The sequence below is a fragment of the Geotrypetes seraphini genome, chromosome 10, assembly GCF_902459505.1.
Source record: "Geotrypetes seraphini chromosome 10, aGeoSer1.1, whole genome shotgun sequence".
In the NCBI taxonomy this organism is placed as follows: domain Eukaryota; kingdom Metazoa; phylum Chordata; class Amphibia; order Gymnophiona; family Dermophiidae; genus Geotrypetes; species Geotrypetes seraphini.
In genome coordinates this window covers 144,957,095-144,984,946 of record NC_047093.1, presented here as the reverse complement: position 1 = coordinate 144,984,946, position 27,852 = coordinate 144,957,095, and the positions used below count along the sequence as shown (strand labels likewise).

Here is a 27,852-nt window from a genome sequence, read left to right as displayed (position 1 = left end):
TCTGCGCGCGTCTTTGTCCCGGTGCGCTTTTGACCTGACACCGTGGGGGGGTATTGAATGGTTCTGGCATTTAGTTACAGATATGATAAGTGGGGTTAGGTGGGGGGAGGGGGTTGTGTGGCATCTTCAGGGCTCATAAGAGTCCAGGGCCTCGGAGTGCCTTTCCCTCCTCATTGGTCTCGCTTACCCTATGTAGAGTAGGAAGGGGGGTGGGGAAGTTTGGTTGCTGTTACTCTTCTTCTGTACATGCTTGTTATATTATTGTATATGATATATGATGCATCATTGTTTGTACAGTGCAACCTTGGGGTGCCCTGGTGTTGTATTTGCTGTTGTTTGCATCAATAAAAAAAATTTTGAACCTAAAAAGCTGACAACCTGCCTCCCTGGACAGTTACTGCTGCTGTCCAGCACCGACCCTGAGAAGGGCCTGGCTCAGGAATGAGAAGAACTTCCAGGCCCAGATCCTCAAAGGGTGCGATCCTCTCTCATTGGGGAAAGTGCATTCAGCACTTAGGGCCCCACCTCGTTGCTTTCTTCCTATCAACCACTGGGTGGCAGCACTGAGCAGCTGTTAAAAACCCGCTGGAGCTGCACCAGTCCAGCCCAGTTCAGTTTTCAGGACACCCAAAATCTCGTTCGTTAAGAAAGAAATCCCAACAAATAAAGAAAATGAGACGCCTGAAGCTCCTTTTGCCCCACTTCCCGCTGACGTCACAGACCAATGACGCAACACTCTGTAAGCCTTCCAGAGCAGGGTGGGGTTTCCCGGTCCCGCCCGCGGTCAGTGGTTGCCGTGCAACGGGCGTGTTTCGCTACGTCGGCGCGTTGAGGACGTGCGGCGCCGCACGGAATCCTCTCGGGCTTTCCAGGCGTCGGGCGTGCCGGAACCCCGCCCCTTCGTGATCTTATTGGTCGGCGCTGACGTCAGGCAGCGGCTCTTTAAAGGGCTGCAGAAAGGCACTGACGGGAGTCTCTGCCAGCTGATGATGAGAAAAAGAAGTGAAATCGATACCGAGAAGATGCCAAAGATCCGCAGCCTGAGCTTTTCCTTCCTTAGACCAAGAGTCCAGAACCCTGGGGCGCTGCCTACTGGCTGATCGGTAAGTGTCCCATCTGTGTACGCAGCGCTGCACACACGCGGCCATCAAGATCTTTTCCTCCGGGAGGGGGAGCCCGTTTGAACGGACAGTTGGGGTCCCACATGAGCTGGGATTTAAGTTTCAGAAACCAGAGCAAGGATGATAGTTGACCTGACTATCTCTGGTCTTGGTTCACCACTGAGGAACTTCAGTAGTCACCTGGCAGCAACCCAGGTTGACCGAGGCTACAGAATGGAGCACATGGAAAATGGATCTTCCCTGCACTGGGTAACCTTCCCTGTGGCCCTTGGCGAACAAGTTGGTGTTATCACAATCCTTAAGATGCTGTGGAGCTTGTTGAGGAAGCCCATGCACTTTTGGTCAGCCCTAACCCATAAGTGGTTGATAAAAGTCCTCCGAATGTGCCCTTCCTTTTGCTGGCCTGGGCTGGCAGAGTGGGGTAGGAACCAGAAAGAATGGCCCAATAACCACCACTCACTATTCTCAAGCTCAGTGGATCCAGAGGACAGCCTGGAAGAGAGGGGCTTCAGTACACCTGAAATAATAACAGACATGCTGACCCCACATTCTCATAGCCTCAGTGGAGGAGAGGGGGGCAGAGAGCATCCAGAGGGCAGGAACCCCTCAGCTGAGGGAGAGGGTCTCATCATGGAGCCAAAAGTCCAGCTCTGCACCAACCCCACCATCCTATCCATCATCTGTGCTCCAGCTGAAGAAGAGGATGATGAATCAGATTGGTCCAGTGAGAGTGAAGATGATCAGCCCCTGTCTTCCAAAGACGAAGCATCTGACAGTGCCATAGAGATTGACAGGGCATCCTTGGGGTCTGCACCCTCCAACACTGAGAGCACATGGTCAGATGAGGAAGACTCTATCGACTCCTGGGATCTGGATGATGAGAACAGAACCCTCTGGGACGCCTTCTGCAAGAACAGTGACCCGTACAACCCACTTTCCTTCTCCAGCCTCTTAGAGAGCCAGGTGGTGTCCTTAGCCACAGAAGCACAGGAGGCACATCAAGGAGGAACTAGGACCAGTGACCACTGCTCCCTAGCAATAATTACAGCCTTGCATGATCCAGACACCAGAGAACCTCCAACAGAAGAGACAAAGAAGCAACAGAAAAGCCCAGGCTCCAGCTGTAGCATTAAGAAGGTGAGTTAGCCCTGTACAAAAATAAACAACAAACCACAAATGGAGTGATGGAGGGAGGGTAAGAAGGGGTTGGGCCTGAAGTTTAGAGAGAAAAGGGGTTTCCATTTCTGTGCTCACTGAGAGGGTAAACAGCTCTACTGGGGAAGAACACAGTCCCTTAAGCCCAGCACCTGGCCAATCCCGAGCACAAGTATGAGGTGGGATTTTTCGCTGTACCTTAACCCTGCTACATATGTAACCAAAAGAACTTTATCAGGGGAGAGGAAGTAAACTCTGTTAGCACTGGTTCTTTGAAAATATCAAGAAACATCTTGAACTCAGCCATATCATTAAAGGGTTAGGGATACCTGGGTACAACTCACTTCATGCTTGAGGATTTATTTACCAAGTTTATTAAAAATTTGGTATACTGCCAAATCAAAACTTCTTAGCAGATTACAAAACATTAAAAGGGGATAACATAATATGAGTAACAAGACTAAAAACAAACTCATAACAAAACTAAATTATTAAACTAAACAGGAACAAAATGAATTACTGATAGGAAAGAAAGGACAGGAAAAGGGAAACACAAATGATAGGGGAGACATAAATTCTTTCAGAAAAGAGAAGAATCAGAATCTTTGTTGAATGGAAAAAGGGAGAAATCATCCTTAGGAGGACAGTTAGAGCCCAAAGGCATCTTTAAACAGGAATGCTTTTAAGTTAAGAGTAGAGTTCCACAGAGACGGAGCAGTGACCGAGAAAATATAAGCTCGTAAAGTGTTAATGTGTCTTAAAGATGGAATTACAAGTAAATACTGAGAGACTGACCCAAGACTTCTTTGTGGAGAATAAGGAATCAGAAGTCTATTAATGAATTGGGGTTGGTTAGCTTCAAGGGTTTTAAAGGTTAATAGCAGAAGTTTATATGTAATTCTGTGCTCGATAGGTAACCAAAGGGGTCACATGGTCGAATTTTCTTGCATGAGCTATTATTTTGACTGCTGTGTTCTGAAATATCTGTAAGCGCCTAATTTCCTTTTTTTTGTGATCCCTTTATATAAGGCATTTATCCCTTTCTTGTAGAAATTGAATTAAGGTGATGTAGAACAAGTATAACCAGAAAAATGATTAATAGAAAAGATGACTAACTGGTCTCGTGTGCTGTACATGAGCCAATGCCGCCACCCCCAGTCCTGGTCTGTGTGTCTAGCTAGGAAGAGGATGGGGGTGAGGGATCTCCCTTCACCGAGTGCTTGATATAGAGATAATACAGGCTTCACTGATACCTTCCTGAAACAGCCCAGGGGCAAGGGAGAACTTTCAGAGGTATCTGTAGTTTCAGTTCAGTTGCATAAGATTTCTCCTGGGGATCTGATGTCATTTGCTGAAATAGTAGATGGAGAAAAGAGAACAGGGCAGGGCGAGCAGCTTATGACTCATGTAATACCTTCTCCATCTTCTGTTGTCCAAAATCCCACAGTGGCTTCCTGCTGCCTTCCTCTGGTTACTCCTATGGGGGTTCACTGGGGATATCTCTTACTTTTTTTGTTTCTCTTTGGTAGGTCTGCTTTTCTCCTACAGTCGTCGTTCGACAGATGACGACCTGGAGCTTTGCTCATCGGATGGCCCGCAGAGGCCCCTGGGAGGAGATGGCCCGTGACCGCTGTCGTTTCCAGAAGCGTGTGATGGAAGTGGAGGCTACCATTGGTTGGTGCTTAAAGCCGGAGCATCGGGAGACCATCTGGGCACGAAGAAAGAAAGCCATGCCCAACTGGGGTAAAGTTTGTCAGACTTTGACCACTTCCCTGGAGGAAAGAGAACAGAGGTGTGGCTCCAGAAGTGCAGATCCCCCAAAGCCATGACATGGAGATGTGAGAACAGCTGGGAGTCTCAGCCCAGATTCAGACAAGGCCTTATTCCTCATGGACTCTGGTTCTTATGCAGTGTATTTAAATTAACCCTGGACTTCTACTGCTAAATGACTTGACTATTTATTGTTTTATACTGGATATTTATTGTTTTATATAGGTGTAGTTGTAATTTATATAAAGATTACTAGATTTTGTTTATATCTGGGTGTGAGTTTTTTTTCTTTTTATGGCCTGAAGATGCAGGTTGTGCTGTCAAACTGAGGGCAAGATGGAATACAAATCCTTCCATACTGCCCCGATTATACCAAGGGGACCTGGAAGATTTTATAATGAGCCAGCTAAATCTAAAATGTACCGAATGGGCAGAGGAAGAGGGCAAAGCTAGACACAGCCAAAAATTTCTCTTGAGCTTTCCAACTCTAGAACAATGGATCCGTCGCAGCTGAGGTCACCACAAGTGTGCCTGCATTTTCCCTGCTTTTCTGCAGAGAAAATGACTTTTCATGAAGTCAAACACAAGACTCCAGAAGTGCCTATTCCATTAAGGTATTCTTCCTTCTTGACAGTTACTTTTCCCGACGTTTCAGATCCTTCAAACCTTCTCCAGTAGCATTTTAAGACTGAACCACACCAGCCAGTGGTCATTTAGTCACCTCCAGAAACTACCCACCCCCTCTAATTCCTAAGCACTGGATCCAGTAGAGGACCCCTCCAATGCTGGCCAGGATATCCCAGTCAACATTACGCTAGTTGAAATATCTTTTAACAGCTTCTTTGTTTTCACAGCAATTTTGTGAAGGTCTTCTAATTTTTTATTTTATAGAGCTTCGTGGGTGCTAAACAGATTATCAGATTGGCCAGTGTGTCTCGGGTAGGTAGGGTAAAGATACAGAGGGGAACACCTCAAGGTCAGCTCCCAGAAGAGGGTTTTGGAGTTCAGAGCAAGAGGTGAAAAGGGAGTAGTGGAGAAAACAATTGGACTAAGGCCTAGATTCACTAACCTGCCCGAATCGGAACAATCCATTTCCGATTCGGGCAGATCTGACTGATTCACAAATCAGTCATAGTCAAATGGGGGCGATCGGAGGAACGCCCCCATTTGCGAGCAGGAATTGCAAATGTGCAATCCCCACTCATGCGCAGCCCCTGACAGTAGTGACAGGAGAAGCAGCCTCCTGTCACTGCTGTCAGGGCTTGTAATTTTTTTTTTTTTTAAATAGGGCAGCTATTTTGCATGTTTTAAACAAGCAAAATATCTGCTCATTAAAATAAATAAATAAAGCCCCCCCCCCCCCAACGTGACCCTGCTAGGCCAGCAGAACGGCCGGCTGGGCCTGGCCCACCCGCTCCCCCCGTACCTTTAAGAATCATTGGGAGCAGGAGGGGTGCTCATTCCCTCCTGCTCCAGGCCTCCTCCATTCCCGGGGCACCTCAGCCAATCAGGGCCTTAGGCCCCTCCACGCGCATCAGATGATGCATCAGGGCGTGGCCTAAGGCCGCACTCGTCGGCGGAGGAGGCGTGGAGCAGGAGTGACTGAGAACCCCTCCTGCTCCCAACAATATTAAGGTACGGGGAGGGGGTGGGCCTTGCCTGGCCATCCTGCCTGCCTCGGAGGAGGCGTGGAGCAGGAGGGAATGAGCACCCCTCCTGCTCCCAACAATTCCTAAAGGTAGGGGGAGAGGCAGGCGGGGAGATGGGCTGGGATGGGGTTTCATATGGCAGGAGGGAGTTTGCATCCCTCCTGCCTTTTGTGGGGCATCGGCATGGAGTGGGTGGCGGGGGGAATGGGTTTAGGCCGTGACTATTTAAAAAAACAAAAAAAAACCCAAACTTTGGTAGGCAAGGGAGCCAGTGGTTTTAACCCACGGGTTAAAACCATGGGCTCGCAATGCAGGGAAGGGTGGGAGAGTCAGGGCAGGCAGGCAGGGTGTTTGGGTTCAGGGCAGGCAGGCAGCGTGTTTGGGGCTGAAAGGGCAGAGAGCAGGGTGGAAAGGGCTTCAGCGACTGGTCCTCAGCAGTCACTTTTTTTTTTGATCGGTGTTGCAGGGTTTCCTTTAGTGAATCTTTAATGAGTCCCTGCCTATTTTGCATGCCATTGCCCTCATTTGCATGGATGGATGGAAGACAGGTAAGTTAATAGGGCCGGGGTCGCAAACCGATCGGTACACAATCGGTTTGCTTAGTGAATTTGGGCCAAAGACTTTTAATCAGCCCCCCCCCCCCCCCAGCACCAGAAATGATGGGGAAAAATGAGGGTAAGGGAAGGTCCTGTGTTTAAAAGAGCGGTTCTTCATGGACGGCAGGATAACTCAGCTTTTCTGGGTTTTGGGAGAGGAAATCCAATCAGGCATCATCAGGGATGATGTTACCTATCTGTGTGGCTGATTTTGGATCTTGCTTTTCCATGGGGAAACAAATGGTGCATTTCCCTTTTTGTTTCTGTCACTGCCATTGACTCACCTTTCATATTATTTTTTAATAAACATGCTCCTCCCTTTCTACTGACCTCATCCTTTCTGAACAGATTATAGCCAGATTAAAACAACATAAGAGCCACTTTACTGGATCAGATCAAAAGTCCATCTAGACCAGTATAATTTCTTTTTTTTAAATTATAATTCTTTATTCTAATAATTTTAACAATTTTAACAGAAATTAAAGTATTAGTATCAAATTTCCAATACAAAACATAGAATACATTCAAAATAGTAAACTAATAAATTAGCATATCTTATCATCCCCACAATTAAAACAATCCCACCCCTACTTTCCCCATCCCCCCCTCCAGAGACTTGGGATTCCCAATTCATGAGGATGGGCTGGTATGCAGTTCAAATCTTTCAAAGATCCTCTCTTTTCAATTCAATATACCTCTCCCAAATATCTCTAAATTTTGTCCTTTGAGGGCCAATAATCTATATAGTAACATAGTAGATGACGGCAGATAAAAACCCGAATGGTCCATCCAGTCTGCCTAACCTGATTCAATTTAAATTTTTTTTATTTTTTTCTTCTTAGTTATTTCTGGGCAAGAATCCAAAGCTCTACCCGGTACTGTGCTTGGGTTCCAACTGCCGAAATCTCCGTCAAAACCTACTCCAGCCCATCTACACTCTCCCAGCCATCGAAGCCCTCTCCAGCCCATCCTCCCCCAAACGGCCATATACAGACACAGACCGGGCAAGTCAGCCCAGTACTGGCCTTAGTTCAATATTTAATATTATTTTCTGATTCTAGATCCTCTGTGTTCATCCCACGCTTCTTTAAACTCAGTCACCATTTTCTTCTCCACCACCTCTCTCGGGAGTGCATTCCAGGCATCCACCACCCTCTCTGTAAAGTAGAATTTCCTAACATTGCTCTTGAATCTACCACCCCTCAACCTCAAATTATGTCCTCTGGTTTTACCATTTTCCTTTCTCTGAAAAATATTTTGTTCTATGTTAATACCCTTCAAGTATTTGAACATCTGAATCATATCTCCCCTGTCCCTCCTTTCCTCTAGGGTAGGGGTGTCAAAGTCCCTCTTTGAGGGCCGCAATCCAGTCGGGTTTTCAGGATTTCCCCAATGAATATGCACGAGATCTATTTGCATGCACTGCTTTCATTGTATGCTAATAGATTCCATGCATATTCATTGGGGAAATCCTGAAAACCCGACTGGATTGCGGCCCTCGAGGAGGGACTTTGACACCTCTGCTCTAGGGTATATATATTCAGGGCTTCCAATCTCTCCTCATACATCTTCTGGCACAAGCCTCCTGTCATTTTCGTCGCCCTCCTCTGGACCGCTTCAAGTCTTTTTACGTCCTTCGCCAGATATGGTCTCCAAAACTGAACACAATACTCCAAGTGGGGCCTCACCAATGACCTGTACAGGGCCATCAACACCTTCTTCCTTCGACTGGCTATGCCTCTCTTTATACAGCCCAGCATCCTTCTTGCAGCAGCCACTGCCTTGTCACACTGTTTTTTCGCCTTTAGATCTTCGGACACTATCACCCCAAGGTCCCTCTCCCCATCAGTGCATATCAGATTCTCACCTCCCAGCATATACGGTCCCTTCCGATTATTAATCCCCAAATGCATTACTCTGCATTCCTTTGCATTGAATTTTAGTTGCCAGGCATTAGACCATTCCTCTAACTTTTGCAGATTCTTTTTCATATTTTCTACTCCCTCTTCAGTGTCTGTTACAAATCTTGATATCATCTGCAAAAAGGCACACTTTTCCTTCTAACTCTTCAGCAATGTCACTCACAAACATATTGAACAGGATCGGCCCCAGCACCAAACCCTGAGGGATCCACTACTCACTTTTCCTTCCTCCGAGCGACTTCCATTAACCACCACCCTCTGGCGTCTGTCCGACAGCCAGTTTCTAATCCAGTTCACCACTTTGGGTCCTCCTAACTTCAGCCCTTCAAGTTTGTTCCAAGAGCCTCCTAATCTAAGTAAATTACATCTAGCATATGTCCTCGATCCTGCTCTCTGGTCACCCAATCAAAAAATTCAATCAGGTTCGTTTGGCACGATTTACCTTTTGTAAAGCCGTGTTGCCTAGGATACTGTAACTCATTAGATTCAAGGAAGTACACTATCCTTTCTTTCAGCAACACCTCCATTATTTTTCCAACAACCGAAGTGAGGCTCACCTGTAGTTTCCCGCTTGATCCCTGTGACACTTTTGTGAATAAGGACCACATCCGCTCTCCTCCAATCCCCAGGAACCACTCCCGTCTCCAGAGATTTGTTGAACAAGTCTTTAATAGGACCCGGCAGAACCTCTCTGAGCTCCCTCAGTATCCTGGGATGGATCATCGCTTTGTCCACCTTCAGTTTTTCAAGTTGCTCATAAACACTTTCCTCCGTGAACGGCACAGAATCTACTCAATTTTCTCGTGTTACTTTGCCAGACAATCTCAGTCCTTCTCCAGGATTTTCTTATGTGAACACAGAACAGAAGTATTTGTTTAGCACATTTGCTTTTTCCTCATCACTCTCCACATATCGGTTCCCAGCATCTTTTAGTTTAGCAATTCCATTTTTCATCTTCCTCCTTTCACTAATATATCTGAAAACATTTTTGTCTCCTTTTTTTACATTTTTAGCCATTTGTTCTTCCGCCTGCGCTTTCGCCAGACATATCTCTCTCTTGGCTTCTTTCAGTTTCACCCTGTAATCCTTTCTGCACTCCTTTTTTTTTTTATATTTCATGAACGCCAACTCTTTCGCCTTTATTTTCTCCTCCACTAGTTTGGAGAACCATATAGGTTTCCTTTTTCTCTTGTTTTTATTGATTTTCTTCACATAAAGGTCCATAGCCATTTTTATCCTTTCAGCTTAGACCAGTCTTTTCACTTCTCTTATGTCCTCCCATCCTAACAGCTCTTTCTTCAGGTACTCTCCCATTTCATTAAAGTCCGTACATTTGAAATCTAGGACTTTAAGTATCGTGCAGCCGCTCTCCAATTTAGCCGTTATATCAAACCAAACCATTTGATGATCGCTACTTCCCAGGTGAGCACCCATTCGAACATTAGAGATACTCTCTCCATTTGTGAGAATCAGATCCAATATTGCTTTTTCCCTCATGGGTTCTGTCACCATTTGTCTAAGCAGAGCCTCTTGAAAGGCATCCACACAATCTCCCTACTTCTTTCCGATTCCACAGATGGAACATTCCAGTCTGCAGCGGGCAGGATGAAATCTTTCAACAGCAGCACCTCTTCTTTCCTACCCAACTTTTTGATATCATAAGAACATAAGAATTTGCCACTGCTGGGTCAGACCAGTGGTCCATCGTGCCTAGCAGTCCACTTCAGCGGTGGCCCCCAGGTCAAAGACTGAGATAAGCCCTACCTGCTTACGTACTGGTTCAATAGGAACCCATCCAACTTTGTCTTAAATCCCTGGAGGGTGTTTTCCCCTATAACCACCTCCGGAAGAGCGTTTCAGTTTTCCACCACTCTGGGTGAAGAAGAACTTCCTTACGTATGTACCTTTTAACTTTAGAGAGTGCCCTCTCGTTCTCCCCACCTTGGAGAGTGTGAACAGTCTGTCTTTATCTACTAAGTCTATTCCTTTCATTATCTTGAATGTTTCGATCATGTCCCCTCTCAGTCTCCTTTTTTCAAGGGAAAAGAGGCCCAGTTTCTCTAATCTCTCACTGTACGGCAACTCCTCCAGCCTCTTCCTGTGTTGGGTTTTGTTTTGGAGCTGATGTTTCTACTGCATCTTCTGCACGATAAGCGAACATTTTGAGATCAGGTCTAGTTTTTTTTTATTAGCCAAACTTCCAATCTAAATATCTAAGTAATAAATTTTTGGAGTATGGCTATATCCAAAATCTTTTTCAACATCAAATCTAGTCATTAAACAGTCTCCTAATATTTTCCTTAGATCTAACATAGAAGAGCTCTTCTTGTCTCAGTTTATACCATTTGCAGTTAATACAGAGTCTCAAACCTTCATACCACCAGGCTTCAATGATTCTCCCAACCACAATCAGCACATATACGGCCTCCTCTCCACCTCTACCAGAGGGCCATCAGAAGCCTCAGTTAAATATCCACAGCTGCAACTCTCTTCCAACACAGATACTTACTACCTCAAAGCGGTTCCCCATGCTTTCAGAAACCGAACTTCTCCACCAATCCTGTATCTCTCTTCAACCCCGGCAGGGTTCGATGAGGTTCATCTAGGTTAGATATATCCTCTTCCAGGGCTTGTGCTCACGACCCAAGCCGCAGCTATGCCTCTGTACTTCTCCTTGCCTCACCTTCCTTCCAGTGGGCCTTTTGGGCTCAAGCACAACTCTTCTCCTGCACTCCCCCAGGTCCCCGGTAAAGCCCGCTGATCTCCTCCGTGAGGGGGGGGCACTCCACAGCCCACACACGGGGCACCGCTAAAGAAGTCCTGTCAGACTCCGGGACCTGAGAGACTGGAGAAACTGGGGCTCTTTTCCCTGGAGAAGAGGAGAATTAGAGACTTACAAGATCATGAAGGGCATAGAGAAAGTAGAGAGGGACAGGTTCTTCAAACTTTTGAAAACTACAAGAACAAGAGGGCATTCGGAAAAGTTGAAAGGGGATAGATTCAAAACCAATGCTAGGAAGTTTTTCTTCACCCAACGGGTGGTGGACACCTGGAATGCGCTTCCAGAGGGTGTGATAGGACAGAGTACGGTATTAGGGTTCAAGAAGGGATTGGACAATTTTCTGAAGGAAAAGGGGATAGAGGGGTACAGATAGAGGACTACTACACAGGTCCTGGACCTGTTGGGCCGCTGCGCGAGCGTACTGCTGGGCGCGATGGACCTCTGGCACTTCTTATGTTCTTATGTTATGTTACCTCTGCCAACCCCCTCTCCAGACCACTCGTACGGGGCAAATCCACTGCTCCCAAAGTTCAGGACGCGCCTCTGCTCCTGCACTCTCCTTGCCCCAACCGAGCTTGCTAAATTTCACCAACACGTAAGCAGCCTCCTCCGCAGCCCACATACTTGCGGCAAAAACGCCGCAGGGCAAGTTCTACCTCCCTCCGAGACAACCGACAGGCACAAAGTCAGCTCTCAAATGAGGTAGCGCAGACTTTCTCCCCTTCAGTGTGGAGACCGGGTCAGCTCACACACACTTTGGCCATTCACTTCCGCTGGAAGAGCCCAGTATCATTTCCAACAGCAGCCAGTCCACATACAAAAGTAGCAAGATTCTCTGCTTTTGACTCCCAAGGAGAACTAAATATAAACAACTTAATCTCTCAGATTCCCAGCCATGTCTAGTGCAGAAGTTGCAAATGTTCTGTAAGGGCAGCTGAGCCACCAACTTTCACAGCTCTGTCACCTGTATGATAACACCTTTACTCATGCTCTAGGGCAGGGGAGGGCAACTCTGGTCGAGGGCCGGAATCCAGTCAGGTTTTCAGGATTTCCCCAATGACTATGCATGAGATCTATTTGCATGCACTGCTTTCAATGCATAGTCATTGGGGAAATCCTGAAAACCCGACTGGATTCCGGCCCTCGAGGACCAGAGTTGCCCACCCCTGCTCTAGGGGCAATGCAATGAGACCCGTTCATTTTAATTTTTGCAAAAACATATATATCTGAAGTACTTGATAGGTGAGAAGAGGTTGTGGTAAGAGCAGATAGCGTAGCTGGTTTTAAGAAAGGTTTGGACAAATTCTTGGAGGAAAAGTCCATAGTCTGTTATTGAGAAAGACATGGGGGAAGCCTCTGCTTACCCTGGATCGGTAGCATGGAATGTTGCTACTCTTCAGATTTTGGCCAGGTACTAGGGACCTGGATTGGCTACTGTGAGAATGGGCTACTGGGTTTGATGGACATTGGTCTGACCCAGTAAGGCTATTTTTATGTTCTTATTAAATAGTATCCTCATCTATTCAATAAAAAATAGTTTACACTGAATAGTATCCCCATACAAATCTTCTAACATTCTGGGGGGTCTCAGTTATTCCTTAGCAAGCATATATTGCTGGGAAATATGTATTTTAATTTATTGGATGCAAGATACCCGCTACCTTGCTGGCAATGCAGGAATAAGTTTCATACGTTAATGTTACAAGAGTCAAGAGATGCTTGCAAATCCCCTCGGAAACAGAAAGCGTTTTTGCTTCTTTGGAATAGCTGTATTCAATCTTCGTCACTCAAAGCATATAGTGTGGCTGTAAATGGATTTCACACTAGGGAGCAGATGAATGGAAGAAGTTCTTATGTACAGAGGGAGGGGTGGGGTATGATGGAGGGATGCTAGGGGTTATAAGAGTCCAGACTGTCAGTCATCTGGTATTCTTGTATAAGGGCGTTTTGTATAAGGGGTATTTAGGGGAGAAGAGATTGTGTGGGGAACAACCATCTGAGATAAATATTTTGTATGAGTTTCTGTTTGGGATTATTGCAATTTTGTTTCTGGATTTTTCCTCCAGGAACTTGTCTAAACTTTTTTTTAAATCTAGCCACATTAACTGCTTTTATCATACCATCTACATCGCAGCCATGGTTCTTCAGGTCCTATGTAACTGTGATCCTCTTCCATTAAAAATCTCTAGTCCCTAACCCTTATCTCCCGTAATACACAACTGACTAGAATGTGTCTTTTTCTCCCCACGCCTATAGAGGTATTGAATATTTTACTTACCCAGGGACTCATCCTCTGATTTTCAGCAGGGAACACGATTCACCCCTTTTTTGATAGGAAGATGCCCATTCTGCCGCCATGGAAAATTGTGTCACCCTGCACAGTATCGTTCCTACCGGCATGCCGTACCCCCCCACCCCCCCGCAATGCATCACCCCTCCCTATCTCCCTCTCCATTTCCACTGGTCTCCTGTTGCTCCTCATGCATCTACAGGGCAGGTCCTTAGTTCTCCCTGTCCTGCAACATTCAAGACTGCTCAGCGCAGATGCACAGATTCCCCAGGTACAAAACACGCACACACTCGGTACCTACAACACACACAAGGACATTTATTGAGAACTTATCAGCAAATACAGACCAAGATGCTGGGTATTCATTTCATCTTGTGGTACAGAGATGGGGAAGCAGGTGTGTGTGTGTGTGGGGGGGGGGAAGGTTCTGCCCTCTTTCTGCCTATCACATCCCCATCCCATTGCATTCCAGCCAAGGTTAGGCAGTTGGTTTATTTTCAGGCCAGGCACACTATGTCACTTGGTCACTCGCAGGGGAGGAGCAGAGATCGAGGCGTGGGGAGACAGGGTGGCCTACCGCACCTAATTCTCAAAGAGAGATTTCTTGTTTATGGGGCCAGGACCACCTGCCCCCCCCACACCCCCTTTGCAGACTCTGCGCTAACAGTTAAAGCAAAAGTCTGCACAGACCTGGTGATCAGTCCATAATAGTTATCTTCAGCAGGCAGACTTTGCTAAGATGCATGTTTGAAGATCCTCTAACCTAAACGCAACTGCAGGAGCCCTTCCTCCCAACACAGCTAAAAACAAGAACATAGGCATGGAGGGAGAGCTGTTTGCAGACACTCGATTTAACACACATTAAAACATTCTTCCCCAATGAAAATGTATCTCCACAATCGACCATTATTACAATTCATGAAGATCAAAGCCGGATCAGACCCCCAGAATGGGGTGAGCAGGATGGCACTTTGTGACACCCCCACCCCCCCCTTTCTCCCACCACTTTACTCTCTGCAGGGGGATAGTGAGTTACTGCTCGGGGACATGCTGTTGATCGTGTTGGTTTTCAGTCATCTCCTTTGGCTTCTGTGCCTCCTCTCCTGCTGGTTCCTGAACTTCGGACGTGTGTTGAGCCGCTGTGTCTGAGAAAATGGACAAAATACAGTCACAGAGCCATTTGCTCTTCAGTGGAATCTGCCCTCCAACTCTTATGAACCCCGTCTTCCCTCTTTCCACAACACCCTCCCATAACCACTATTTACAGACACTGTAGACGATGCAAGTAGAGAGAAACAGGGAGATGTTACTGGGTTTTACCTTCAGAGGCCCTATGGGGAACCTGAGCCTGAAATTTCAGTTCACCATTGGGACCCGATGGAGGAACCTCCTGCTGAAGTTTCCTCTGTTCCATCTGAAGCACAGCCTGGAAAAGGAGGGAGAGCAGTGAGTGTGAAGGTGAGAGAGTTTTACCACCTACTCACAGAACAGAAAGCATGTGACCGACATCCCCCTTTTCCCCAAGCAGCAGAGAGGCCCTCGCACACCTGCTGTAACTCTTTCTTCTGCGCATCCAGTTCTAGCTGCTTCTGCTGTAAGTCTGCGTGCTCTCGCTGTAATTTCTCTGCTCTCTGGAGGAGCACCGCCTCCCGTGCAGCTAGCTCCTCCTCAAATGCGCGTAGCTCCTCCTCCGTGTACGGCTGGGTCTCATCTACTGTCTGTGAACACAGCCAGAGGGTGACAGTACATTGTGGAGCCCCCAGTAAAGGCAGAGCCCTTATCCACCCCACCCCCAATTCTATATCACTAGTAAACAATTCCACAGCGCTATTAGACACACAGCCCCCACCCTCCAGTCTCCCCAGTCCTCACCTCCCAGTCTGCAGTCTCACCAAACTCCTTCCGCTCTGTGGATTTCAGAAACTCCTCCAGGGTCACCAATCGGTCATGATTTGTGTCCACCTGGAAAGGGCAAGTTTAATGAGAGCTAAAGCCAGAGGATTCTAAGCCCAAGCAGCCCCCAGTGTGAACACCAGGAAGCCCCTCAGTGACAGCTGCTTGAGCGCCAATCTTGAGTAGCCCCGAGCTCTGGCATTGCGGGTTCCAATCCCACAGCCACTGACATTATGACCACCCCCAGCAATGCTGCTCACGTTTTTCATGACGTGCTCTCGCATGCGAAGTCTCTCCTCCTCCATCTCCACCATGTCGTCCTCTTCGTTCTTGGGGTCATACACCTTTTCCAGCTGCCCAGAGAGAAAGAGCAAGCGCACATCAGTCACCCTGACAGAAATCCTCCCAGTCCCATTGCCTTGCTCCTCAACCGCTGTCCTGTGTTCCACCACTAGAGAGCGCTCTCCCTTATTACCCCTACGAGGAGCAAGTTATCTCGTTCCTCCCCAGCGCCCTGCACTTACCTCTATGGTGAAGAGCGTCTCCAATTCCTGTTCATCCAGCACTCCGTCACTGTTGGTATCTGAAATGGACAGAGGGGTGAGGGGACAGGTAAGAACAAAGTTAAGGTCCTTCTGCCAGCATCACCCCCCTCCCCCCAGTAGCTCAGTCAGTGCCCCTCCATTTCCAGAATCTGAACTAGGGCACTTCAAACACCCCCCTTTCCCCCTGGTTTTGCCTCTTCCCCCCTAACTACTGTTTTCAGAGTGTCCTTTCCCCCACCACCCCCTTCCCAACATTCTTACCATGCAGTTTGAAGAAAGTTTTGGGGTTGAAGTCACTGGGGTCTAAACCATCCGTCTCCTCCCACACCTCTTTCAGCTGATCTCGACTTCCCTGGTGAGAAGGTGGGAGAAAAACAGAAATAAATAATTTGAAGCTGTACAGGGCTCGAGGGCTCTATTTAGAAGGGGAAGAGAGGGCAGTTAGCTGTCATCAATATACTGATGTTGGGGAGCCTTTCCTGAAGGAAGGATTGCTTCTCATTGGCACGTTGACTTTGTGGTGGCTCTTTGTGCTGGGGAGGGAGGGGATTGCTCCTTTCTGGTAAATGACATTGGGGTGTTCTCTGTATTTAGGAGGGTAGGGTGTTGACTTTGGGATGCTCTGTGTACGGGAGGGTGGGAGGTTTGCTCTTTTCTGTTCAAGGTCAAGTTCTACAAAATCAGCTAAGCGGTTTACAATTCAAAGTCAATAAGAGGGAAGAACTTATATCAAATCTACCATATAGTGTCTTATACACTGCAAGTTTCAACAAGGATTTATGGCGGATTACAATAAGAATTCTGAGCATTTGTTGAGTAACAATAAGATTCATAGGCTATGAGAAGTATAAGCCATGAGAATTACAGGCACAATAAAAAAGCACAACTCAAAATACAGAGAGTAAACAAGAGGATTAGAAAAGGGTAGAGAGACATGGAGAGAAACAGAGCAGGAGAGAACAATATTACAATGGCATAAAGGGTTTATAGAGATAGACCAACATGAGGAGATAGGACTGCATCCTACAGGGAGGAGGGTTGGGACTGCAGGAACACTTTGGGGAATAAGTACGCTTTAAGGCAGCCCTTAAATTTTATAAGGGAGGGGGGTCAGTCTTTAGGGACTGATAAGCTGACATTGGGGTGGATAGGGTGGGGGGGTGTTGCTTATTTATTTATGTGTTTCTACACCGCTCAATGCAAAGTTTTTGGCGGTTCACGAGAGAACATACAGAAAACAGAGGAGTCTGCCTGAAGTTTCTTCATGTAGGTGTCTGAAATTCAAAACCTCTCACCGGCATGTTGATTTTGGGGTGCTCCTTGTGCTTCTTCTTCAGCTCTTCGAAGCGGACTTCCTCAGCCCGCCGCTTCTCTTCGTCCAGAGATTTCAGGTATTCTCGCCGCTCATGTTCCTTCATCATCTCGTAATGCTTGAACTCCTCATGACGTGCTGCATCATAGTTTTCCAGGTCTTTTGTGGCCTGTGGGAACAAATGAGTTATCAGGCCTTTTCTGGTCAGCCAGCCAGCTCCTTTTCCTGATCTCCTCTTTACAAGACCCATTTAGTGTGTGAGTTTGTAAAAAAACAAACAAAAAAAAAAAACCCAGGAGGTAAATGAGCATTTAGGAGAAAGCTGGTGAGAAATATAATGCCACACAACAAAGAAAAATGGGGAGACCCAATGATCCACAGTGAAAACAATCCACCAAGGAAAACAAAAACAAAAACTGTGGATACAGATGTTCTGGAGATAATTTATGAAAATTCAATTAAAAAAGTACAATAATAGGGTAGGGTTCCCTGAATGGAAAAATCTTAGTACGCAATATAGTCTGGAATTTTTATGCTTTCAGGTGGACTTTCTGGGTCACCAGGCCGCACAGTGGTATAAAATTATTAGTGAATCTGTTAAAAAGAAGCCCAAAAATGGTCAGGGATGTTTGGAGCATTGAGATTAAGCATCAAATTTCAGGATCTCAATGGCCACAAATTTGGTCTTGGAGGATGAGATGTACAATATCTGCATCTATGAGACAAACTTGTTTTTTTTCTTCTGCATCTAATCTAATCTAATCCTTAGGTTTGTATACCGCATCATCTCCACGTTCGTAGAGCTCGACGCGGTTTACAGTAGGAGAAATAGGAAGGAACTACAACAGAGGGTTAGAGGTAGAAGTGTGAAGAAAATTTAGAGGACTTGGGATGCCAAGATATAAGAGTTTTCTTGATTCCTAAGTTGGAGGGAGACTTACATTTTTTGAGAAAAGCCAGGTTTTCAGATGTTTGCGGAAAACTTGGAGAGAGCTCAAGTTCCGAAGAGGGGAGGTAAGGTTGTTCCAGAGCTCAGTGATTTTGAAGTGGAGGGAGGTCCCTAGCTTTCCTGTGTGGGAAATGCCTTTTAGCAAGGGGAAGGATAGTTTTAATTTGTGGGAGGATCTGGTGGTATTAGGGTTTGAGGAATTCCAAGAAAGAAGGATAAAGGGAGGGAGGATACCATATAGGATTTTGAAAGTTAAACAGGTGCATTCTGCATATAGTGTTTTGGACCCCAGTTAGATTACAAAAGTTAAATAGCTCAAAGTCTAATAGATGCTGGCATTGTAATCTTGAAGTAGGGACTTTAGATCATCTTTTGTTTTATTGTCCCTTTATCTTAGCCTTTTGGAACTCAATTTGGGATCAAGTAAATTGTTTATTGGAAAAGCATGTGGCATTATCTTATGATACAATACTATTTGGTATGTCAATGAGGAAAAAGAGCCAAATAAACTTTTATTGATAATGACAGGAGTCGCCATTCAGCATATCACAAGTAATTGGAAAAATTACAGTAGACTCAATTATAATTTCTGGTGGAATTCATTATGTCACATCTATAAAATGGAAAGAACAATAGCTATACAACAAGGGAATTATAATAATTTTAATAAAATTTGGGAGTCATTAATTTTTTATTGTAATGAGTAGATACCATTTTCTAATGAAATATACACCGTCTAATGATAGGAAGGGGGAGGTTTTATATTAGTTTTCATATTGGGAAAATAGAGGGAATGATGGGAGGGGGTGGTGGTAATTTTATGTATTATAAGATAAAGTAGAAAGATTGTCAAGTGATATGTTTAATTTTACTGTTATGATGTTTGTACACTTGATGTAAGATTGAAAATGAATAAAGATTAAAAAAAAAAAAAAAAGTACAATGATAAATACTGTGATAAAAATCCAACCGGACCCTACACGGTCCGTGTTTCGGTGAACACGCCTTCCTCAAGGGTCCAATGGTTTGCAACATCACATATAAAGAATTGGACTGAAAACAGTATTGTCTTTAAACATGTGAGCAAAGAACACCGCAGACAAGATGAAGTAGCAAAAAAAAAAATCCTTCTTAGCATTTTTTTGCTACTTCATCTTGTCTGCGGTGTTCTTTGCTCACATGTTTAAAGACAATAGCCTGTTTTCAGTCCAATTCTTTATATGTGAGGTTGCAAACCATTGGACCCCTGAGGAAGGCGTGTTCGCCGAAACATGGACCATGTAGGGTCTGGTTGGATTTTTATCACAGTATTTTTTATCATTGTACTTTTTTAATTGAATTTTCTTAAATTATCTCCAGAACATCTGTATCCACAGTTTTTGTTTTTATCGGAGAAATATAATGCCGCCAACAACCAGTGTTCCCTCTAAGCTGCGCTGGCGTGCGCTGGCGCACAAAATATTACATCGCAGCGCACAAGTTTCACGTCACAGCGCACACTCGAGCGGAGGTGAGAGGAAGCGGCGGCGGTCTGCCCTGATCGCCTAAGATGCAGCAGCGGCGGCTCCTTTCATGATCCCCGGGATCATGAAAGGAGCCGCCGCTGCTGCATCTTAGGCGATCAGGGCAGACCGCCGCCGCTTCCTCTCACCTCCGCTCGAGTGTGCGCTTTGACGTGAAACTTGTGCGCTGCGATGTAATATTTTGTGCGCCAGCGCAGCTTAGAGGGAACACTGCCAACAACTGTATCCCACACTGAGAGGGGGAACAAGGCAGTCCAGGGAATTAAACTCTTCACACAAGACTGTATTGTCCCTCACACCACCCTCGCTCCTTACCGCCTGAATAAGCATTTCAAGGTCCCGGGCCTCAAATGTGTGCTGGTTCTGAGGATCCAGGTGTACAAACTGCTTCAGTAACGCCAGGTGGTCCATTTGCACATCTGGAAGAGACGAAGGGTTAATAACCCACCCTCCAGCAGCCTTTCCCTCCTCTTCACACCAATGTGCGACCCCCTCTCAGAAAGCGTCTGTATGGAAAGCGCTATCCCAGGCGCTACTTACTGTCTTCCATGGTGGCGTCCATCTTGGCCTTGATAAGCATGCGCAGGCGGGACACCTCCTGTCTCTTCAGCTCATCTAGTTTGGTGCGTACATGGTGGCTGACGAAGTCCAGCTCCTTGCTCAGTTTCCCGCTCTAAGGCCACGGGGTCAAGAAAGAGGTTAAACAGAGAACAGAATAAATGTTGGCTTGTGTGGATTTTGTAGGATACCAACAAATTGGCGAGGCACAGATATAGTACCCCGAAATTAGGATGCGTTATGGCCATAACGGGTGTTATCTGGAATTTAAAGGACACTAACACATGTTATATTACCATAACCCATCGTAGTTAAATCTGCTGTGGTTACATATTAATGAGATGCAAAGTATGCTAATGGATTCAGTACAGGTTCATGCATATGTAAATTTAATGCTGTGGCAAGCTGGAAAAATGTAGCCAGCAAAAAGCTGGTCTTCTGCCATCCAGGAGCATCATGCCACAAAGTTGCTGACCTCCTCCCTTTCTCTCACTGCTGTATTTCCTGATCATCTCTATAACCTTTGTTCTGATGGGTCTGCAAAGGTATGACCTCTCTCTGCTACCTGCTTCACCCCCCCTTCCTAATCTTCTGGGCATTTCCCGAGGATCCTTGGTCTCAGGGTCACTCACGCTTCCATCTGAAACGCATGCGACTATCTCCTCTCAACAGAACCAGTCTTTTCAATTTAAGCCACTGAAGCATTTCATCTCTGGAACTTGGAACACTTTACTACATAGTAGATGAAGGCAGATAAAGACCCGAATGGTCCATCCAGTCTGCCCAACCTGATTCAATTTAAATTTATTTATTTTTATTTTTTCTTCTTTGCTATTTCTGGGCAAGAATCCAAAGCTCTACCCAGTACTGTGCTTGGGTTCCTACTGCCGAAATCTCCGTTAAAACCTACTCCAGCCCATCTACACCCTCCCAGCCATTGAAGTCCTCCCCAGCCCATCCTCCACCAAATGGCCATACACAGACACAGACCATGCAAGTCTGCCCAGTACTGGCCTTAGTTCATTTAATATTATTTTCTGATTCTAGATCCTCTGTGTTCATCCCATGCTTCTTTGACTCAGTCACAGTTTTACTCTCCACCACCTCTCTCGGGAGCGCATTCCAGGCATCCACCACCCTCTCCGTAAAGTAGAATTTCCTAATATTGCCTTTGAATCTACTACCCCTCAACCTCAAATTATGTCCTCTGGTTTTACCATTTTCCTTTCTCTGGAAAAGATTATGCTCTACTTTAATACCCTTCAAGTATTTGAACGTCTGAATCATATCTCCCCTGTCTCTCCTTTCCTCTAGGGTATACATATTCAGGGCTTCCAGTCTCTTCTCATACGTCTTCTGGCGCAAGCCTCCTATCATTTTTGTCGCCCTCCTCTGGACCGCTTCTTCTTACGTCCTTTGCCAGATACGGTCTTCAAAACTGAACACAATACTCCAAGTGGGGCCTTACCAATGACCTGTACAGGGGCATCAACACCTTCTTCCTTCTACTGGCTACGCCTCTCTTTATACAGCCCAGCATCCTTCTGGCAGCAGCCACTGCCTTGTCACACTGTTTTTTCGCCTTTAGATCTTCGGACACTATCACCCCAAGGTCCCTCTCCCCGTCCATGCATATCAGCTTCTCTCCTCCCAGCATATACGGTTCCTTCCGATTATTAATCCCTAAATGCATTACTCTGCATTTCTTTGCATTGAATTTTAGTTGCCAGGCATTAGACCATTCCTCTTAACTTTTGCAGATTCTTTTTCATATTTTCCACTCCCTCTTTGGTGTCTACTCTGTTACAAATCTTGGTATCATCTGCAAAAAGGCACACTTTTCCTTCTAACCCTTCAGCAATGTCACTCACAAACATATTGAACAGGACTGGTCCCAGCACCGAACCCTGAGGGACTCCACTACTCACCTTTCCTTCCTCCGAGCGACTTCCATTAACCACCACCCTCTGGCGTCTATCCGACAGCCAGTTTCTAACCCAGTTCACCACTTTGGGTCTTAACTTCAGCCCTTCAAGTTTGTTCAACAGCCTCTTATGAGGAACTGTATCAAAGGCTTTGCTGAAATCCAAGTAAATTACATCTAGCATATGTCCTCGATCCAGCTCTCTGGTCACCCAATCAAAAAATTCAATCAGGTTCGTTTGGCACGATTTACCTTTTGTAAAGCCATGTTGCCTCGGATCCTGCAACCCATTAGATTCAAGGAAGTACACTATCCTTTCTTTCAGCAACACTTCCATTATTTTTCCAACAACTGAAGTGAGGCTCACCGGCCTGTAGTTTCCTGCTTCATCCCTGTGACCACTTTTATGAATAGGGACCACATCCGCTCTCCTCCAATTCTCAGGAATCACTCCCGTCTCCAGAGATTTGTTGAACAAGTCTTTAATAGGACTCGCCAGAACCTCTCTGAGCTCCCTTAGTATCCTGGGATGGATCCCGTCTGGTCCCATCGCTTTGTCCACCTTCAGTTTTTCAAGTTGCTCATAAACACTCTCCTCCGTGAACGGCGCAGAATCTACTCCATTTTCTCGTGTAACTTTGCCAGACAATCTCGATCCTTCTCCAGGATTTTCTTCTGTGTACACAGAACAGAAGTATTTGTTTAGCACATTTGCTTTTTCCTCATCACTCTCCACATATCAGTTCCCAGCATCTTTTAGTTTAGCAATTCCATTTTTCATCTTCCTCCTTTCACTAATATATCTGAAAAAATTTTTGTCTCCCTTTTTTACATTTTTAGCCATTTGTTCTTCCGCCTGTGCTTTCGCCAGACGTATCTCTCTCTTGGCTTCTTTCAATTTCACCCTGTAGTCCTTTCTGCACTCCTCTTCTTGGGTTTTATTATATTTCACGAACGCCAACTTTCGCCTTTATTTTCTCCGCCACTAGTTTGGAGAACCATATCGGCTTCCTTTTTCTCTTGTTTTTATTGATTTTCTTCACATAAAAGGTCCGTAGCCATTTTTATCGCTCCTTTTAGTTTAGACCACTATCTTTCCACTTCTCTTATGTCCTCCCATCCTAACAGCTCTTTCTTCAGGTACTCTCCCATTGCATTAAGGTCTGTACGTTTGAAATCTAGGACTTTAAGTAACGTACGGCCACTCTCCACTTTAGCCATTATATCAAACCAAACCTTTTGATGATCGCTACTTCCCAGGTGAGCACCCACTCGAACATTAGAGATACTCTCTCCATTTCTGAGGACCGGATCCAATATCGCTTTTTCCCTTGTGGGTTCCGTCACCATTTGTCTGAGCAGAGCCTCTTGAAAGGCATCCACAATCTCACTACTTCTTTCTGATTCCGCAGACGGAACATTTCAGTCCGCATCTGGCAGGTTGAAATCCTGAACCTCCTCTTTCCTTCCAAACTTTTGGATATCCACAATCAGATCCTTATCAATTTTCTGCGATTGAGTCGGTAGTCTGTAGACTACACCCACGTAGATAGAAGCTCCATCTTCTCTTTTCAGAGCGATCCATATCGCTTCTTCCTTTCCCCAGGTCCCTTGCATTTCGGTCGCTTGAATATTGATCTTTACATAGAGAGCTACTCCTCCACCTTTTTGACCATCTCTGTCCTTCCTAAACAGTTTATATCCCGGTATGTTTGCATCCCATCCATGGGATTCACTGAACCATGTCTCTGTGATAGCGACAATATCTAGATCTGCCTCTAACATCAGGGCTTGCAGATCATGAACTTTGTTGCTTAGACTGCGAGCATTTGTGGTCATCGCTTTCCAGCTATTTTTCAGAGGTAATTTCCTTTTTCGTATGGATTTTTGTTTCGTTTCACTTTCCGTTGCAATACTAAGAAATGAGTTGCTGATATTGCTTATGTTGCAGCCTTTACTACTATCACATCTTTTCTTTTGCCGGGGGTGATCTCTATAATTGTCCTTCATACATACACTACCCCCACCTTCTAGTTTAAATGCCTAGAAACATATTGTCTAAATTTCTCTGCAAGGTTTCTTTTTCCTGCTGTAGTAATATGTAGCCCATCAGTGCAAAATAGCTTCTTGTCCTTCCATGTATTTCCCCATCCTCCTATATACCTGAAGCCTTCTTGATAACACCAGGCTTTGAGCCATCTATTAAAGTCCTCTGTGTTTTTCACTCTTTGCTATCCCTTTCCATATCCCTTCCCTTTTCCATACTATCTAACTAGTCTCTCACCTCTGCCACAAAGCTTCTGTTCCTCAAATCTTCAACTTCATCTTCAGCCGCAATATTCAGAAAATCCACTAACTATGAGTACATCTACTATACTTATTCAATATAGTATACTTCAGAAAATTATAAAGACTTCCCGTGTGTTCATTGGTGTGCTAAGTTTTAACTCTCTGGAGAATATAGCATATGTCTGCTTAGAAATTCCAGGACTGGGACAGCACGTTTTATGAGACCACAACAGTGAAAAGATAAGTCCTGTTCAGAAGGGGAGAGTGAGAGGAGAGGTACATTTGCCTTCCAGATGAGCTGAAGCGCGAGTGACCCTGAGACAAAGGATTCACAGGAAATGCCCATAAGGCTAGGAGGGTAAAGAGAAGAGACCAATAGACCTTGGCAATAGGTAGCAGAGAGAGGTCTTACCCTTGCTGACCCATGGGGCAAAGGTTGTAGAAGCAACCAGGAAGTACAGCAGTGAGAAAAAGGATTCAAACTTAGATGAGAGGAAAAGGGAGGTCTTGCAGGAGAAAAGGCCACTGGCAGTGAAGCTTATAGAGGTAAGCAAGAGTGACTGGAGCATGCACAAGACTACTTTACACACAATGCATTTCTCACACACCATGGCAGGAAATGACTGCAGTGCAGTATTACAGTTCTATGATGTGAGAATAACATTAAACACTTCTTAAGAGTCATGTTATAAAACTAGTATAAAGCTGCTGGGGGCAGAACAGCTCCCGGGAATTATATTGTAAGCTCTTCTGAGCGGGGACCATCTCTTACATGTACTATGTGCAGTGCTGTGTTCATCTGGTAGCGCTATTGAAATAATAAATTGTACTTGTTGTTTTAAGGGGCCATCAGGTGATAGTTGGTGCTGCCTCCTCCCACATCTCTGAATGGTCTCTCCCCCCATCTTTCCAGAACTGTTCTCCTCACTCCACTAGACACCATGGATTTTTCAGATAGACCCAGGGAAGCCTCTTACATGAGGTGAGAGGGGGAAGTGTTGGCGCTGACTGTCACATACTAGCCCTTTAAATGCGTCTGGGAGAATTGGACTGTGGCTTTGTGGTCTGATGCTCTCAGGACAGTAACATAATGGTCCTTGTGAGGTTGATGGCAAGCATTGTAATTCTTGTATCACGGGAGTGATTAACTTGCGGTACCAACTTTACTCCCCCCACCCCAGGTACAATGCTACACAGTCAAGCACATAGCAATCATTGTGATGGAGGGCTTAGCACCCGAGGAAATAAATAAAATGTCTGAGGAGGATGAGATGGATGACAGGAGCCTATGGGAGACTTTTACAGGTTGCGAGACCTCTTCCTATATTTTGATGAAGTTGTTAGTCACGGGCTTGTGCAAACTGGTTTCAGTTCAGATGCTGAGATGCTAATGTGGGGCATGCGAGTGTGTAGATTTCTTGCTGTGAAGAGTTTCTCAAGGACACTAACCAGTGCTGGAAAAGACAATGAACAGTGCTGAAAGGAAAATGCATGTCAGCAAAAATACTCCATCTGGGAACCTAAGAACTGATAACGTGATGCTGTACCCGTGTGAAGAATGGAAACTTCAAGAAGAAGAAAGTTCTAGATGCTATGCTTGTCCAGGGCCCCCCAGGGAAGAATGGAGGCGTGGACTAGGAGAGGGAGTTAGATAGGCATTAGGGTGGTACATTAATAGCCAGGGGAAGGTCTTACTAGAAAGAGATACTTTTTGTATAAAAACCCCCATGCTCTGGCAGCCTCTTTAGAGAGACTATGCCATGCTTACAGAAAGATGCTGGCACTGTTGGTATGAGGTATTTTCTCTCCATTGTATATGTTCAAACTGATTTATTTCTGATTTGACAAATGCTGCTATGGTGCGCTCAATTGTCTTGCGCGCTGTTATGTTTGCGCTGATTTGTCTTGGCGTTTTTGTCTGCGCTCTTTTGTCTTGCGCGCATTTGACCTGTCACCGCTGCTATAATACTAATTACTTGAAGAATAAAAAGTTGTCTATTTTGGAATATACAATGTATATTTTTGGTATTTATTTTTATATTTGGGTTTTTTCTCTCCATCACGTCGGACACTCCCAATGAAGAAAAGTTAGCAGCCTTTCACTTCAAGGACACCAGATCACACTCGTTCCTCTGGCTCTAGAGCTGCTCACCATGATATCTTCAGCATTGGCAACCTGCAGCTTCTCCCGGAAATGGCCATCTGTCTCCAGTACGTCAATCACCTCCTGTAGATATCGATGATAGTACAGCCCTGTGTCCTGAGAGTAAAAGGATAATGGGTCACAAACAGGGCACAGCACCTTCCTCCCTTATGCCTGTGTCCTTCATCCTGCCAACAGCGGTGCTTAACCCCTGCCCCAACAAATCACCCCAACAGCTGAAAACATAACATGGTTAGACCAAGGCAAAAACTATGAGCGAGAACAAGAACAGCTTTGTATGAAAAAGCCATCCTGCAGTACACCTGCACTCAAAAGAGCTAAAGCACTAGGGCTAGAGACACAAACCAAAGTATTTGATAAATTAACAGACAGCAAGCTGCCTATAACAGGAGCAGAGGAACCAGCAGCAATCCATCCAGGAGACTGCCATGGAGGACTGACAATGTACTAGAGAAGAATGAAACTAGCCATTAGGCTACTTCTCCACTCAAATGACAGCCCCTTTCTACCACCTTTCTCTTCCTCCCCACCGACAGTCCCCCTCTGGTCATCTTCCCCTTCATCCCCAACAACAGTGCCCCCTCCTGCCACTTTCCCCCTCCTTCCACTGATGCCCCCTCCTGCCACTTTCACCTTCCCCCCACTGATGCCCCCTCCTGCCTCCTTCCCCCTTCTTCCCACTGATGCCCCCTTCCTCCCCCCACCTTCTCCCTCTTCCCCACCAACAGGGCCCCCTCCTGCCTCCTTCCCCTTCCTCCCCCACTGACAGCACCTTACTTCCTCCTCCTGCCACCTTCCCCCTCCTCCCCACCACCTGCCCCTCCCCCCGACTTCCCTCCCCTGACTATCTTCCCCCTACTGACAGCCCCCTCCTTCCCCCACTGACAGATCCCCTCCCCCACCCTGAGAGCCCCCCTCCGGCCATCTTCCCCCCTACTGACAGCATCCTCCTTCCCCCACTGACAGATCCCCTCCTTCCTCCTCCTCCCCACTCAGCCCCCTTCCTGCCACCTGCCCCTCCCTGAGAGCCCCCCCTACTGACAACCCCCTCCTTCCCCAACCGATGCCTCCCTCCCCCCACTGAGAGATCTCCTTCATCCCTCACCTGACAGCCCCCCTTCCTTACCCCCCCCCCCGAGAGCCCTCGACTTACCGGAGCTTCGGGCGGCGACTCCTGCACTTTCTTACTCTGGGGCCGCTCGATGGGCACCGCCAGGCCCAGCCCCAGGAAAGCAGCGAGGAGCAGGCGGAGGAGCATCGTGGGGAATAGAAGGATCCGGCAGAGTCTGAGGTTGATTTCAGGACCCGACACGCCGCAGCCGCTCTCTCTCGCTTCCGACTTGTGACGTCACAGGAACTCGACGCATGCGGGCTCGGTTAAAGGGCCCGACGTATCGCGATCGTAGGCTA

The 27,852-nt window shown here is 46.1% G+C and overlaps 2 protein-coding genes across 2 annotated transcripts; one reads left to right on the top strand and one right to left on the bottom strand.

The window, feature by feature from the left end:
* The first annotated feature begins 956 nt into the window (after positions 1 to 956).
* Positions 957 to 4,314, top strand: LOC117368504 (protein phosphatase 1 regulatory subunit 15A-like). The gene is made up of 2 exons (XM_033962238.1): positions 957 to 2,258; positions 3,806 to 4,314. The coding sequence occupies exons 1-2, from the start codon at positions 1,242 to 1,244 to the stop codon at positions 4,103 to 4,105; spliced, it is 1,317 nt and encodes a 438-aa protein (XP_033818129.1). The 5' UTR covers positions 957 to 1,241; the 3' UTR covers positions 4,106 to 4,314.
* A 9,265-nt stretch (positions 4,315 to 13,579) lies between these two features.
* NUCB1 (nucleobindin 1) lies at positions 13,580 to 27,807 on the bottom strand. The gene is made up of 12 exons (XM_033960735.1): positions 27,596 to 27,807; positions 26,431 to 26,538; positions 20,048 to 20,180; positions 19,823 to 19,926; positions 17,019 to 17,204; positions 15,985 to 16,075; positions 15,703 to 15,761; positions 15,439 to 15,531; positions 15,158 to 15,247; positions 14,833 to 15,003; positions 14,606 to 14,711; positions 13,580 to 14,430 (listed from the first exon to the last, which is right to left on the bottom strand). Exons 1-12 carry the CDS (start codon positions 27,698 to 27,700, stop codon positions 14,318 to 14,320), a joined length of 1,359 nt encoding a protein of 452 aa, XP_033816626.1. The 5' UTR covers positions 27,701 to 27,807; the 3' UTR covers positions 13,580 to 14,317.
* Positions 27,808 to 27,852: the final 45 nt, after the last annotated feature.

What these genes read in the sequence shown, in the direction of transcription:
- LOC117368504 (XM_033962238.1), top strand. Translation starts at nt 1,242, where the DNA reads ATGATAGTTGACCTGACTATCTCTGGTCTTGGTTCACCACTGAGGAAC. An exon ending in CCAGCTGTAGCATTAAGAAG is followed by an intron (nt 2,259 to 3,805) that starts GTGAGTTAGCCC and finishes TCTCTTTGGTAG; the next exon opens with GTCTGCTTTTCTCCTACAGT.
- NUCB1 (XM_033960735.1), bottom strand. Translation starts at nt 27,700, where the DNA reads ATGCTCCTCCGCCTGCTCCTCGCTGCTTTCCTGGGGCTGGGCCTGGCG. An exon ending in GAGAGCACGTCATGAAAAAC is followed by an intron (nt 15,248 to 15,438) that starts GTGAGCAGCATT and finishes TGCCCTTTCCAG; the next exon opens with GTGGACACAAATCATGACCG. An exon ending in TCCCCATAGGGCCTCTGAAG is followed by an intron (nt 14,431 to 14,605) that starts GTAAAACCCAGT and finishes CCATTTTCTCAG; the next exon opens with ACACAGCGGCTCAACACACG.